This window comes from Scyliorhinus canicula, chromosome 3, assembly GCF_902713615.1.
Source record: "Scyliorhinus canicula chromosome 3, sScyCan1.1, whole genome shotgun sequence".
NCBI classification, from domain to species: domain Eukaryota; kingdom Metazoa; phylum Chordata; class Chondrichthyes; order Carcharhiniformes; family Scyliorhinidae; genus Scyliorhinus; species Scyliorhinus canicula.
Window position 1 is genome coordinate 209,066,870 of NC_052148.1, and position 14,721 is coordinate 209,081,590.

General features: G+C 42.5%; 1 protein-coding gene across 2 annotated transcripts; it reads left to right on the forward strand.

Moving 5' to 3' along the window:
• The first annotated feature begins 1,683 nt into the window (after nt 1-1,683).
• LOC119963266 (methylsterol monooxygenase 1-like) lies at nt 1,684-14,371 on the forward strand. Of its 2 annotated transcripts, none has more exons than XM_038792115.1 (5): nt 1,684-2,180; nt 5,896-6,044; nt 7,079-7,205; nt 9,163-9,317; nt 10,796-14,371. In XM_038792115.1, exons 1-5 carry the CDS (start codon nt 1,914-1,916, stop codon nt 10,998-11,000), a joined length of 903 nt encoding a protein of 300 aa, XP_038648043.1. In that variant the 5' UTR covers nt 1,684-1,913; the 3' UTR covers nt 11,001-14,371. The 2 variants fall into 2 exon arrangements, with proteins under 2 accessions (XP_038648043.1, XP_038648044.1); XM_038792116.1 differs by having other exon boundaries at nt 1,684-2,165.
• Nucleotides 14,372-14,721: the final 350 nt, after the last annotated feature.

Below are 14,721 nucleotides of genomic sequence, written 5' to 3' on the forward strand. Positions count from 1 at the left end.
CATTACAATCCCCACACACACTCATCCCAACCAACAAGATGGCACTGGTTGTGCTGGAGTGCACCCATCCCCCTGATGGATTGGCTAGGGCCAGAGGGTACCGAGGGGAGTGCCCTGGGGGGACACTCAAACGATTCGTAGCCCTAAGTTCACAGTGAGCAGGCAATGGCGTGCGCAGCTGCGGCAATGATGTTCAATGCCTATTCATTCCAAATCCACCTCCTGGCTACTCCCATCGGCCCTGATAGAAGACCCCCCCCCCCCCCCCCACCAGCGGCACAACTGTCAGCACACTGTACCCCCTCTCCCTCAGCCGCCATGACGCTGCTTTCATGATTTTTGAAAGCACAAGTGAACCTTGCTGTTGGGAATTTGGCTGGCCCATCAGAGGTGGAGTTTCGCGGAGGCCTGCTAATGATATGCCAACGCCGTTTGTGTGCAGTGGAACGCATGGAGGCACTGGAGAATTGCAATTTGGTGTCACGGCCGATTCTCTGCCCAATCACGTTTTGCGATTCCGATGTCGGCCGACGGAGAATCCCGCCCAAGAGGTTTCACATCGACGAAAAAATGAGGAATTTCTACTGAGGCTTGTTAGTCACTGGAATGTGTAACTGCTCAGTGCGGAGCCTGGGGGATTTCCGTCTTAAATGACCCCAGATTCCTTTCACCTGCTCTGGGGTAGCCTTCTAGTTCTTAGCACTTTTTGCACATCAGCTGTTTGTGCAAAATCATAAGTATGGGAACTCATTAAGACAAACCTAACAGCATTTGCAGATAACGTGAACAATCGATTAGATTCCAGAAATGCTTCTGAATTCTGGAAAGGTTTATCTAAAGATTGATGGCACCATGAGTAGTATAGCCTGGAGCATAAAATTACAAAGACATTGATAAATCGAGGGTACAAAACTGGGGCAGATGGGTTTCAATGAAGACGAGTGTGAAGTGATCCATTTTGGGCCAGAGCAGAATTGAAATGATAAGTTAGGAACACTAGAGATCCAAAGAGATTTGTGGGATCCATGTATGAAAATCCCTAAAATATAGTGCCACATACAAAGAGTCAAAAGCTTAGCGGAATATTCGTCTTTAGAACTAAAGAGCTAGAATCCCAAGTGTGGTGGGGGACGTTCAGTTTTGGACATGGTGCAAAGCCCTGATTAGGCCATCTGGAATACTACTGGCTTTGGAAGTAGCGCAAAGCAGATACCAGAATGTTACCTGGGGGCGGGGGCGGAGTGTTAGATTGAGGAATGATAGGAATAAGACTTGTTTTCCCTGGATATTAAGGGTTTTCAAAAGGAACTGATCCGAGTAGAATGAATCTTTTTCTACTGGTGAGAGCCCGAGGTGGGGGAAGTTACATAATCTTAAAACTAGGTAAATGGATTTTACTTGGACATGAGTAAAAAAGGATTATTGTAGCAAGGCAGGGAAGATCAAATTAAGATACAAATCAATGAATGGTAGAACAGGGTCGAGGGGCTGAATGGCCTGTTCCTATTTCCCACTGCCTGGAATTTTCCATTCGCTATTGGTTCCTGCTTCCGGTCTCGCGACCTCAGTCCACCCGTTCGGCCAATCAACGGCAGGCGTTCCATTCTGACGTCGGAACGCTCTGCTTATGGCGGCCAATGGGCAGCGGATCCTGAGGAAACAGCTGATAGGATGGAATGTTGATACAGCTGAGATGGAATGTCCATACAGCTGGACGAGCAGCAACGCGTTGCAGGACCGGTAAGAACCGAGTGTAACTTCAGGTCCGGCGACCGCATCGGGGGAACCGAATGTAGCGAGAGAGCCCCAGGACAGGGGGATTGAATGCAGCGGGAGCGGCTCCAGGACCAGCGCCTTGAGTGCAGCGGGAGTAACTCAATCCCGCACGTTGGCACAGCAACAACATTACAGCAATGAATATCAGTGGCGATGGCATCCTGAGCTCAGCCTACCTGGTTGTGGGGTATGTGGACTCGAGGCTTCCTGTGAACCCGCTGCAGGCACCTTTCCGCAGCGCCTGGAATTACATGTTGAGCAATTATACCAAGTTTCAGATTGCAACCTGGGGTTCGTTACTTGTTCACGAACTCGTTTATTTCCTCTTCTGTTTGCCTGGGTTCATCTTTCAGTTCATACCTTGCATGCAGAAGTACAAAATCCAGCAGGTAAAAGAGCCTCCCGTACGTAACTTGCTGAACACGTTTCTGCTGTGCCACTTTAGAATTCAATTAGTCTTCGTTTACTTAAAAACAAACCCCTTCCCCACGTGCAACCCAACGGCATCATTGTTTGATGTTGTTGACAGAAATTAGGTGTGATTGCTGTAGTTGTGTGTGTCCAAACACACACAATAATGTCAAAGTCTTTAACAGCTCACTTTATGTTGGTCAGATCGTGTGATTTTGTGCTGTTGGAAAGATGATGGTGCAATACCGTCTTATCATGTTCTGTTATCTGCGTTTTGTAACACAAAGTGGGCCTATACACCATCTTCTATTGTTAATTTCATTGTTTAGTTCATAGAATCATAGAATTTACAGTGCAGAAGGAGGCCATTCAGCCCATCGAGTCTGCACCAGCCCTTAGTAAATGCATCCCATTTAATGCCCACACCTTCACCCTATCCCTGTAACCCAATAACCCCACCCAACCTTCTTCGACACTAAAGGCATTTTAGCATGGCCAATCCACCTAATCTGCACATTTTTGGATTGTGGGAGGAAACCGGAGCACCCGGAGGAAACCCGCGCAGACACTGGGTGAGTGCGCAGACGACGCACAGTGACCCAAGCCGGGAATCGAACCTGGGGCCCTGGGGCTGTGAAGCTTCTGTGCTAACCACAGTGCTGCTCTGCTGCCCAAATATAGTCTGTGGCAGATTTTGCCATTGTGATAGAATATCTTTTCATTGCGTACTTTTCACACACCCCCCCCCCCCCCCCCCCCCCCCCCGCCCCACAAACAAAAGTTACAATAAGGATAAAGGGAGTTTATGTTTTATGTTCTGTGTCACATTATATATTTGATAAATACTTTGGGAAATAGAACATTTAGGCATTATTTATATGGCTCCACAATCATGTATGTCTTTACAATAGCTTTTTGATGTCATTATACCTTTTTAGTATTATACCTTTTTTAGTATTAAAGTAATACAACAATATAGTGCATTCCAATGCCATGAAGAATGCCATTTCTAATACGTACAATTCAATGGTAAAAGTTTTTTGAGTCTACATCTCTAATTTTTCTCCATTAAATCAAATCCACACTGCTTATCTGCCAATCTTATCAATTTGAACTTTCTTGGTCCAATGTGGAATTACATGGAATCTACATCACCAAACCAGGCCATTCGACCCAAGTGATCGAGCTTTCTAGTCCTCTTGTGCACGTGGAGCTTCAGTTTCATTCTGCAACCATTAATTTCTCACGTTTAAGAACCAAGCATGTTTTGAAACAATCTCAATTTGTGCAAATAGTAGTATATGGCATATGTGGTTTGCACTCCACAATCTGTTAGCATTTACAATTTGCAATAGCAAAATGCACTTTATAGCACAGGGCGAAGCAGTTTGGCCCATTGTGCTTGCACCAGCTTTTTGGTCGAACAATCCAAAATTAATGCTACTGCCCTGCTATCTCCCACTGAGATGTTCCCTAATTTTGCTACATGTGGCAGTGTGCACCTATTTTCTGCTGCCCCAAACTTTCATTTAGCTATTGCCAGAGAAGCAGGAGCAGGCGGTAGGGCTCTTATCTGGGATGGTTGGAATGTGCACAGACTAACTTCACATTAGTCAATGTGGAGCATGGTTAGCGCCTGGATTCTAGTTCGCACCTTGTTTGTTTCTATTGCAGGAAGAGGAGTTTTAAACTAATAGCACCTATTTTAATGTGCCGTTATCATCTTGGCTGTGATACTAAATACATAATGTGGAGATGCTGGTGTTGGACTGGGGTGGGCACAGTAAGAAGTCTTACAAGACCTGATTAAAGTTCAACAGGTTTGTTTCGAATCACTAGCTTTCGGAGCACAGCTCCTTCCTCAGGTGAATGAAGAGGAATCGGAAGAAGGAGCAGTGCTCCGCAAGCTAGTAATTCGAAACAAACTTGTTAGACTTTAACCTGGTGTTGTAAGACTTCTTACTAAATACATAGTCACAGAAGAGGGTTTTAAAAGAAATGGCAAAAATGTGTAAGAAGGAATTTCGGAGTGTGGGGCAAGATGGTTAAAGATACAGCCACCAGCAGGGGGATGGAAAGTGCAGGATGTACTAAACGCTAGAGGTGGTGCAATAGAAAACTCTGGGGAGATTAGTGAGCCTATATGATTTATGGGTAATGCTTTAGTCATTCACTGATTTTGTCATTCTGATGTTTTGTTTCTTAGTTGTGCAATGCCTTAATATCCATATATTCCTTCTTCTGTGCTATATCCTTGGTTTAGTTATCTGTTAATGTGTTATAATTTACTCCCTCCTTACCTACCTCCCCATACAATAATTTGTTTTATCCAATTAAGGGGCAATTTAGTGTGGTCAATTCACCTATCCTGCACATCTTTGGGTTGTGGGGGCAAAACCCACGCAAACACGGGAGAATGTGCAAACTCCACACGGACAGTGACCCAGAGCTGGGATCGAACCTGGGACCTTGCCGCCGTGAAGCGGCTGTGCTAGCCACTGTGCTGCCCGCTCCCCATACAATAATACCTTGTAGACACGCCCACCCACAATTGCAACTTAAAACACTTGTCACAGTGCTTTTTAAAGGTGAAAGCAAGAATTGAGTCTGAGGTGGGATCTTGGCAGACTTTTAAGAGCAGCTCATGAGTTTGCAAGGCAAAATGCTTTTGAAAGAATTCTGGAGAGCAGAAAATGTTACCCAAACCAACAGTAGTGGTGAAAGATTGACATTTTTCAGAGTAAGAGAACTCTGTGTTGATCAGAATTAGAGCTGAAGTGGCTGGAGATTTCCCATAGGAATTTATTGGAAATGACCAGGATCTTTATGTTGATTGATTGGGGCTAGTGGAGCCTGGAGGAGAGTGGGGCAATGGGTATTTGGAACTTTGAGCAGGAGAGGCTTGAACTGCAGAGTTTTGGATTAGCTAAATTCATGAAAGAAATGGAACACTCCTGAAGAAAATCATAACGGAAATAAAACCATGAGGCAAATGTGGTTTGTATTCTGGAGATGTGAAAAAGGTGGACTGAATATGGGATTTAAAGCTTTGCACGTAATCAAATACAACACTGAGCAGGTGCACAATCACCAACCTAAGATGTTTGATGGGGCCAGAAGTATGCACAAGCATATCGCAGCTAAACTGATGGCGTCAGTTTTGCAAACATTGACTCACATAAAATTTCAACCCATTGAAGACCTAATGTTGGACAGACAACAGTAATATTCAGCAACCCTTGCCCAGACTGGTGATTTGAACTGGAGTCGCAAGTTCCACACGCTGGGCAAAGACATTTCTCCTGAATTCCTTATTCGATTTATTCATGGCTATCTTGTGTAGTTGTGGATTCCTACAATTGGAAACATTTTCTCTGCATCTTTACGTTGATGTAGCCTGCATGTAGCTAGTTTTAATATTTGTGTTCATATAATATCTCATTGCTGTAAAATCCAGAGGCAATATATTTAGAAACACTTTTTTTTTTACGATAAGGGTGATAACTCGATCCCTGGAGGGATTTCATGTGCTGTCCATTTCGTCAGGTGACATTAGTTACCTAGTGTGCAATAGAATTTTGCCAGGGGATTACTTGGGCTAACAGCCACCAAAGGTTGTTTATATTTTAATGCAAATTTTTCTTCGTGCGAGAGATTTATTGTGATTCAGATTGTTTTCTATGTTGTATATGTTTCTTTTCCTTCCAGGACAAACCAGAAACTTGGGAAAAACAATGGAAATGTTTCAAGGTGCTGCTCTTCAATCATTTCTGTATCCAGTTACCCATGATCTGTGGCACCTATTATTTCACTGAATACTTCAACATCCCTTACACCTGGAATTCTATGCCAAGATGGTACTTTTGTATTCTATTTGCTGTACCTTTGGTGGTTGGAGAGAGTTTCTTTTAGTTGTACCCCTCTCTTTAAATTCAAAAATGACTTTCATTTGCTTTATTAGAATACCTGCTGTGTTATTTGGGAAACATTACTTGGGACTTTTCTCTTTTAAAAAAAAAAAAAAGAGTGCTGAAGGATTATAGGCCTCTCATGAACTCGGGACTCCCAAGACCTTTGCAGCCAGTTAATATTATTGAATTTTAATAACTGTTGCAGTGTAGGGAAGATGGCAATCAATTTGAACACGGCAAGGACCTAAAAACACCAATGAAGGAAAAAAGATCAGATGATCTGTTTCAGTGGTATTGATTGAAGGATGAATGTTGGCCAAGGCACAAGGAAGAATTACCTTACTCTTTGAATGGTGCCGATAAATTTTTTAGATTCACCAGCCGGGGCAGATAGTCCCTTGGTTTAACGTCTCGTTCTGAAAAACTGTCACTGCAACACTCTCTCGATCTGTGTTGTATTCTCGGGGTGTGGGATGTGTCTTCTATGTAAACCTCCATTGGTCCATTGCCGCTTTAAACACAACCAGTGATGTGCTTAACCACATGACCTGTAGTTAACTCCTATGAAAACCTTGTTGAAGAAGGGCGGTGGTGAAATTGCAGGAAGGTTTTCAGGTTCACTTCGCCTCCCTTGACGAATGGGCTCCACCACTCCTTAGTCTACAGCCTGAGATTTGTTTTCTAGATCCAGCCTCCTTATCCTGGCCGCAAAGAATTGAATTTCAAAAAGCCATGCTTCCCTCAAATGATTAATAATCTAATATGTTAAGACTTTAAAAAGAATTTGCAGATGCCTTAGTCTTGGATTGTACATAAAGATGTACACAAGGATGTTATCAGTATGATGCATGTAATTACATCATTACTTAATCTTTTCCACGATTCTTCTAAGCTTTCAAATTGAATGATGCCAGCAATATGCAAACATGTTAATTGGAGGCACATGCTCCTGCTCCTAACTATACCCTATGAATTACCAGGTACATGCTGCTCTCGCAGTGCTTCGGTTGTGCAGTTATTGAGGATACCTGGCATTATTTCTTGCACAGACTGTTGCATCATAGGAGAATCTACAAATATATTCACAAAGTGCATCATGATTTCACAGTAAGTTCCAAGTGTACTATTTTTTCTTTTGGAAATTGCGTGCACTTTGACTAAAGTGCTATAAGTATGAGTAAGTTGCCCTCTTAATCTTCAGAATTTTCCATGCAACCCGTACGACTCCAGTTACTCTAAAATGTAGTTGACTCCAGTTACTCTAAAATGTAGTTGTACTAATTTGTAATGGGTGCAACTTCTTGGTGGAATTCTCCCAGTAAGTTTGGTGACTGGCAGGAGCGGAGAATCCCCTCGGGCCTTCCAATCTTGTGTCACAACAATGTGCAATTACTTTGTTCGAAAATCCCATTGCTAAAGTGTAGCATGCTTAAGGCGGGACTCAGTTCGCAAGAGACTTCAATGTGAGTACAACCTTTCTGCCATAGTGCTGCGCTGATTTGCTGTATATCACTCTGCCGGGGCCGACTAGTTCCTGCCCTCTCATCTCGATGCCAAACTGGTCTTCATGGCCAGCATTGTGCTACTGGATCCATGGATCCCGCTGTGTCGGTTCAAAACAGTACCTGGGGTTGGGGAATACAGGGGTCTCCTTCCCACTGGTGTGACTAGGGGGGGTGGGGGGGTTGGAATGTGTGGTGACGGGGGATTGTAATAAAAGCTCACAAACAATGGGGTCAAATTAGTTTTCTGGCAGGGGTTGGATGAAGACTCCAGATGTGGTGGGTAAAGGTCCAACTTGGTCCTGGGCGCCTCTCACGATCTGGTGAATACAGTTGGACTGGAGAGAGTGAAATGAGTGTGCTGGACTTGTATGTTAAAATGGTGCCAGGTTCTTTGAGCTCACCAGCTGACTGAGGAGGGGGGGGGGGGGGGGGGGGGGGGGAGGGGAGAGAGAGAGAGGAGGGGCAGGCTAATCTTCCGGCCTGCCTGCCAGTAGAGTAGGAGGAGAACTCTCATTTCCTCCAGGCACAGCATCCCACCATTTTGGCCAGTGGGCAAGGTGCCACCGGATCCACCCTTAGTCTTAAAACAGAAGAATTCGGCCCCTTTTTCCAGTCTAATTTTGGACTTCAATTTGCGAGATTACGTTCTTGATGTTGATTCATCAGCATTTTGCTGATTGTGTTTAATTTCATCTGATACTTCTGTATGATTGTGTTTTTAAATTTAAAAAAAATGGAATTCCGTCTTTGAAATTGATTAAATCTTTTGTTTTGTTTAGAAAAGAAAATCACATAGCACCTTTTAATGTTCTCTCCTTTTGTGCGTCGATCGTGGTCATTACTGACCAGGCCAATGTTGATTGACCACTCCCTTGAGAAGTTGTAATGAGCCACTTTCTTGTTTATTTGAAGGATAGTTTCAGAAAATATTGAATTTTTTTTATTAGAATACCCAATTATGTTCCCCCCCCCCCCCAATTAAGGGGCAATTTAGCATGGTCAATCCACCTACCCTTCACATTGTAAGAAAAAATGCTGGAAAATCTCAGCACGTCTGGCAGCATCTGCAGGGAGAGAAAAGAGCTAAAGTAATTTGCTTTTACCCTTCACGTTGTTTTGGGTTGTGGGGGTGAGACCGACACAGACTGGGGGAGAATGTGCAAACTCCATATGGACAGTGATTCGGGACTGGAATCGAACCTGGGTCCTCGGTGCCATGAGGCAGCAGTGGTAACTACTGCACCACTGTGCTACCAGAATATCGAATACTACAAATATCCTCTTTTTACTTGTTCTGATGTTGACGGGGGTGGGGGGGAGAGACATGGTTGGCTAACCCAGCTGGACACCTAGTTTCTGGAGAGATTAATGCCAAAACCACTGGGGTTTGAGCCTCATTCTGGCTGAGGTACACTCCTTACTACCTTACCTGTAGTACAAAAAAAAAAATCACAGCACTTTGCAATGGCCCAACCAATAACTGCCAAGGACCAGGTTACAAAAGTGCAATTTTACCATAAATTGTACTATGCTATATTTATTGAAGTGTTTTCTTCTAGTCTCCATTTGGCATGCAAGCTGAATATGCTCATCCGTTGGAGACCATTATTCTTGGAGCAGGCTTCTTCATTGGAATCATGACCTTCTGTAACCACGTGATGCTGCTGTGGGCGTGGGTCGCTTTCCGCCTGCTGGAAACCATTGATGTTCATAGGTAGGCCTGAATATTTTGTAGAGGTGAAGCAATTTAGCTGATTAAAACTCAAGTCAACAAATTACAAGCAAAAGATTGGAATGGCTTTACCCATTTAAGGAACAGTTACTGTTGTTATCAATTAAAATGTGCTGAAAGAAATGGTGAATAGTGAACCTCTTTTGCAGCCCACCCCCCACCCCCATTGCAAATAATAATCTTTCTTGGAGCTAAAACTGCACCTATTTCTGTTTTCCTTTCATTTCCACTAAAGTGGATCATTTCACACATTGCCAAATTCTATTTCATTTGCCACCTTTTTGTCCAATCGCCTTAACCTCTCTTTGCAACCTTTATGTCCTTGTCGCAGCTTACTTTCTCACCAGTTTTGTATCGTTAATAAGCTTGGATATAATATTCTTGGTCCTCTCGTCAAAGTTACTGATGTGGATTGTAAATAGCTAAGGCTATTGATGCTTGTGGCATTACATTGGCTACTCCTGCCATCCTGAAAATGTCTGTTTATTTTGTGTCCATTAATTGTGCATCGTTCTCAGTCCATTCTAATGTATAATTATGAACCCATGGGAAAAGCTCATGTCTTCAGACTTTTAAAAAAAATGGCTGTAGAATATTAGTGCCACTGGCTTGGCCAACAAATCCCTAGTTTTCCTTGAGCAGGTGGTGGTGTCATAGGTGCCCGTATAGAGCTATTAGGAGGCTCAGCACTGGCCTGAATTTGTCATGATCTGTCCCTCCTTTGGTTAAACAAGTTAACTTAAACGAATGTGCTAGCTTTTCTTTCATTATTCTTTTTTTTTAAAAAACGGACGTTTGCCCTGGCTCTTGTCCCAAAAGCTGAAAACACAGAGATTTGCCTTTATCGAGGGCCGCAACTTCCAGGGACCCCACTTAGACTAGGATCTGGAGGTTGTGGTGTGCCTGAATGGGCCGCAGAGGAGCCCACACTAATGGTTGCACTGGGACTTGTCATGTGGGACTTGTGCTGATTGCTCAGGAGGTACACAGATTTCTACGTAAGAATTTTTATGGCTGTTTCAAGCAGGCACAGAGCTGGGGTGGTTGGTGGGGGTGAGGAGAAGGGTGGTAGCTGTAATGAAAACTTGTACATTACTACATTGCCACCATCAAATAAGAAATTCCAGAGAGTCAAAGAACACTTGCCTGTCATTGAGTTGAACATGTCTTCAAGTGGCATGTCTTCAGCTGGTGATGCTAACTAGGCTGTGACTCTGCTGGCAGTGGGCTGCGCTGCTAGATCTCTGCAGTGACCTTGCTGGGGGACCCATGCTGCACACAGGAAAGCAGGTTCTGTTGCTGCTTACAACCAAGGTAGGGTCGTACCTCTTCATGCAGTTAATGATGAATGCCTTCACTTTGCTGATCTAGGCCATTATTGTAGCTAATTTTTTTCTAGTATTGATACTCTGTCAACCTTAATTAATGTTATTTTAATATTTTGAATTTCTTGCCTCCAGTGGTTATGACCTTCCTATGAATCCCTTGCATCTGATTCCATTTTACGCTGGAGCTCGGTTCCATGACTTCCACCACATGAACTTTATTGGAAACTATGCTTCAACCTTTACCTATTGGGACAAAATCTTTGGAACTGACTCCCAGTTCAACACACACTATGCAGTGTTAAACAACCAAGAAAAATTAGAAGATAAGATGAACTGAAGCCAACCAGTGTGTCACACACCACTGACTAGTCCTCTTTCCAAGTTTCTGATTCGGGCCAGGCGTATTGATTTGTCTGTCCTGGGCTTCTGCTAAGTCTCCACTGAGTCATTTCCTGCTGTAAATGGTATTATTTGGACTGTACTGGTGTCAAGTTTAGATTCTGTAGAATCCCTACAGTGCAGTAGGAGGCCATTCAGCCCATTGAGTTTGCACCAACCCTCTGAAAGAGCACCCCAGTCTGGTCCACTCACCCGCCCCCAACCCTGTAACCCCATCTAACCTGCACGCCTTTGGAGTAATTTAGCACGGCCAATCCACCTGACCTACACATCTTTGCACTGTGGGAGGAAACCGGAGCACCCAGAAGTAACAGAGACACTGGGAGAATGTACAAACTCCACAAAGACGGTCACCCAAGGCCAGAATCAAACCCTGGTCTCTGATGCTATAACTCCACAAACGTTTGAGATCTGGAGGTAGGAATTCCAACCGCTGGGGTCCTGACATCTCTTCCTATTTGACTATTGTCCTATAAATTCATCAAACCAAATAAAACGTTTACAGTACAAAATTAAATGGGGAATAATGTCATTGCCAATGCTGACCAATCAGACTACTAAAATTTGCATTGCCTTTTTTATGTCTTAAGACAGTGTGCATTGTGTTCCAGCTCAATAATAATGCACCTTGATGATGCTTAAAGCTGTATTTAAACTAAATAAATCATCTTTGCTATTATCACAAGTAGGTTGGGTCCCATGTTTGAATCCCGGCTTGGGTCACTGTCTGTGCGGAGTCTGCACGTTCTCCCCGTGTCTGCGTGGGTTTCCTCCGGGTGCTCCGGTTTCCTCCCACAAGTCCCATTGGACGTTCTGAATTCTCCCCCTGTGTATCCGAACAGGTACCGGAGTGTGGCGACTTGGGGACTTTCACAGTAACCTCATTGCTGTGTTAATGTCAGCAGTTGCATAGTTTTGAGCCACTTTGATTAATAATCATTTATAAGTATTGGGTGTGAACTTACAGGACAGCTTTCACAGACATCCTGAAGGCTCAGCCATGAGAGAGAACCTTCCTTAAACTGGATTACTTTGCAGAAGTTTTTTGTCCACATTCTTGATCATTTCAATTTATCATTCCGATTCTTTATAAATATATATTTTAGCCATTATGATTTACTTGTCAGTATTTTAATGTTAATAAATCTTTATTACACTTAAACTGAGATCACTGGACTTGATGGAATTGATATGTTTTCATTTTCTTGTTTGTACCAACTGGTTTGGGGTAAAACATGAATTCTTAAAGAAGTAAACTATGATATTTGTTCAGTTTTTATTATCAACAAGTACTTTGACTTTTTCATTTTACACTTTACCTTTGGTGGTGATTTGCTCAAAAGCTCTGCTGTCGACTGCAAATTGGAATATCATTTGAACACCAGTGCATCTCAACTGTATTTGATTTTCACCGCCTTTGAAAAAGTATTTTCTCTTTGCAGCAGTGGTAATTTATAAAACTTGGAACTCAAGTCAATGAGTTGATTTAATTTGTGTATGCGATGCATGCATTTTCGGTCATGTATGCTCTTATCATACAGTGACATATGAAACGAAACTCAATGGATCAACAGCAAAACATAGGAAATTTAATTCTGCCTTATAAATGATGAAGCTGATCCTATTTGTGCAATAATGATGTGTTTACCATCGCTCATTGTTTTATCTGTTTACATACCCACTCTGTTATGTACTGTTTTCCTCTGACTTTTCTATGATGACCAGTATGGAGAATGGTCCAATATATTCCGTACTGATGATTTGAATGTACATGCTGTTATATCAGGCTGCTCTGCATCAACTTGTTTATCTATATATTATTTCTCAGTACCATGTGTTGTCAAGCAAGTATTTTTTTGTAATCGTGATCACTGTGATTATTGTAGGTTTAGTTTAAAACAGCCCAATCCTAATATGAGAACTTTTTCATCCCAATCAGCCAAGGTTAGAATCGCCCTTAAATGCCAACCCAGTCACACACATGGTCACACATTGCTGCTGTATTTTTGCAGGTCTTTCTGTGGTTACTGGTTATATAAAAGTGCATTGTACCTCAACTGCTGGGTAATTATGGGCCTACTTCCAAAACCTACAGTTTCTGTGGGTTTACTTGTAGTCTGGTTACTTGTAATCAAGTGGTATTTTTTTGACCAACCTCCTTTGCCTGAAATATTGTTTTCCTTCACCCCCAACACCACCACCCACTCACTGCTCTCCTGCACCTCCTTCATTCCCTGTTGAAATTTTGTTTTGGTTGGTTCCATTTGCACATTGAAATTCTAGCCCCATCTTTACTCCCCATTCTGGCCTAATCTCTGCTCCACTATCACTTTCTTTTCCCCATTCTATTCCTCTCTTTTACTCTCTTTCTCAACGGAATTGTATAATCCCCATCCGATAATCCACCTGAAATTGAATACTGTACTTGGGAACATAAGAACAGGCACCATTCAGCCCTTCAAGCCTTCTCCACCATCCAGATCTGGTTAGATCATGTCTAATCTGTAACTTAACTTCATTTTATCCAGCTTAGTTCCATATCTTAGATACTCTTGCCTATCAAAAATCTATCACAATCCAGAAGGCTCCAATTGTTCCAGCATCCACCAATTATTGAGGAAGTGAATTCCAGATTTCTACAACTTTTTGCCTGAAACAGTTCTTATTTCCTTTGTGTATGTCGGCTTTAATTTTAACATAATATCCCTTTGGGAATTTTTTTTTTTTACATCTATACTATTGAATCCAATTCACATTTGAAACATCTCCGTCATATCACATCTTAATTTTGTAAACTTGGCTTGTGTTCCCTTGAGTCTATGTAACCTGTTCTCGCCGTTTTGGCGAATCTGCACCACACCTGCCTCAAGGCCAATATATCCCTCAAACTGAACACCGTACTCTCAAAGGGATCCGGCCAAGGTTCTGCACATTTCATCTTGCTCATCTTGTGCAATGCCACATTGACTGCTGCACTGTAAACGTTTCAACTGTGTGTAATAATGCAATATTGTGATGTGTGTGTATATAAAATGACTGATATAAAGTAAGAGCCTTGGATTGAAGGAGTAAGCTTTTAATTCTGAAAATATTGTCAGCAATGATTGTGATCTTATTTGTGCCTTTTTTACCTCTGATTATTTTGCTGTATTTTTTTTTTAAGTACTGTATTGATGACTTGTACCTAAATTTGATATTGTCCTCCTTTTCTTTTTGGAAGTAACTACAAACTTTCTTGCAGTAAATTCTGTTGACCATCAAAAACTATCGAGAGAATAAGAATAAAATGGATGCCTTAAGAAATTGAAATCTGAGTTTTGTTTTTCCTCTTTCCACTACCGCCCACTACATTTTACCATGCTATTTTTTTTTTTCAAAAGTAAGATACGGGGCCAGAATTTGCAGTAGGATCATGTCTAATGACATTTGCTATTAATTAGACTTTCCCCTGAATCCTTCAACTCCAAACACGTTTGTCCACTAAGTTGCTGAAAGTGTGAACCGTTCACAACGCAGTGAGGGACACTGGAACCTGAATGCTTAGGGCACCAACAGACCACTTTAAGATTTTAGGATTGGGAAATAAGCACAGGACTGTATGAAGAAGGCAGTGAATTCAATGTCAGACCAGGCCCAGAACGATTCAACTAAAGGGGAGC

What these genes read in the sequence shown, in the direction of transcription:
- LOC119963266 (XM_038792115.1), top strand. Translation starts at nt 1,914, where the DNA reads ATGAATATCAGTGGCGATGGCATCCTGAGCTCAGCCTACCTGGTTGTG. An exon ending in AGCAGGTAAAAGAGCCTCCC is followed by an intron (nt 2,181 to 5,895) that starts GTACGTAACTTG and finishes TTTTCCTTCCAG; the next exon opens with GACAAACCAGAAACTTGGGA. An exon ending in GAAACCATTGATGTTCATAG is followed by an intron (nt 9,318 to 10,795) that starts GTAGGCCTGAAT and finishes TCTTGCCTCCAG; the next exon opens with TGGTTATGACCTTCCTATGA.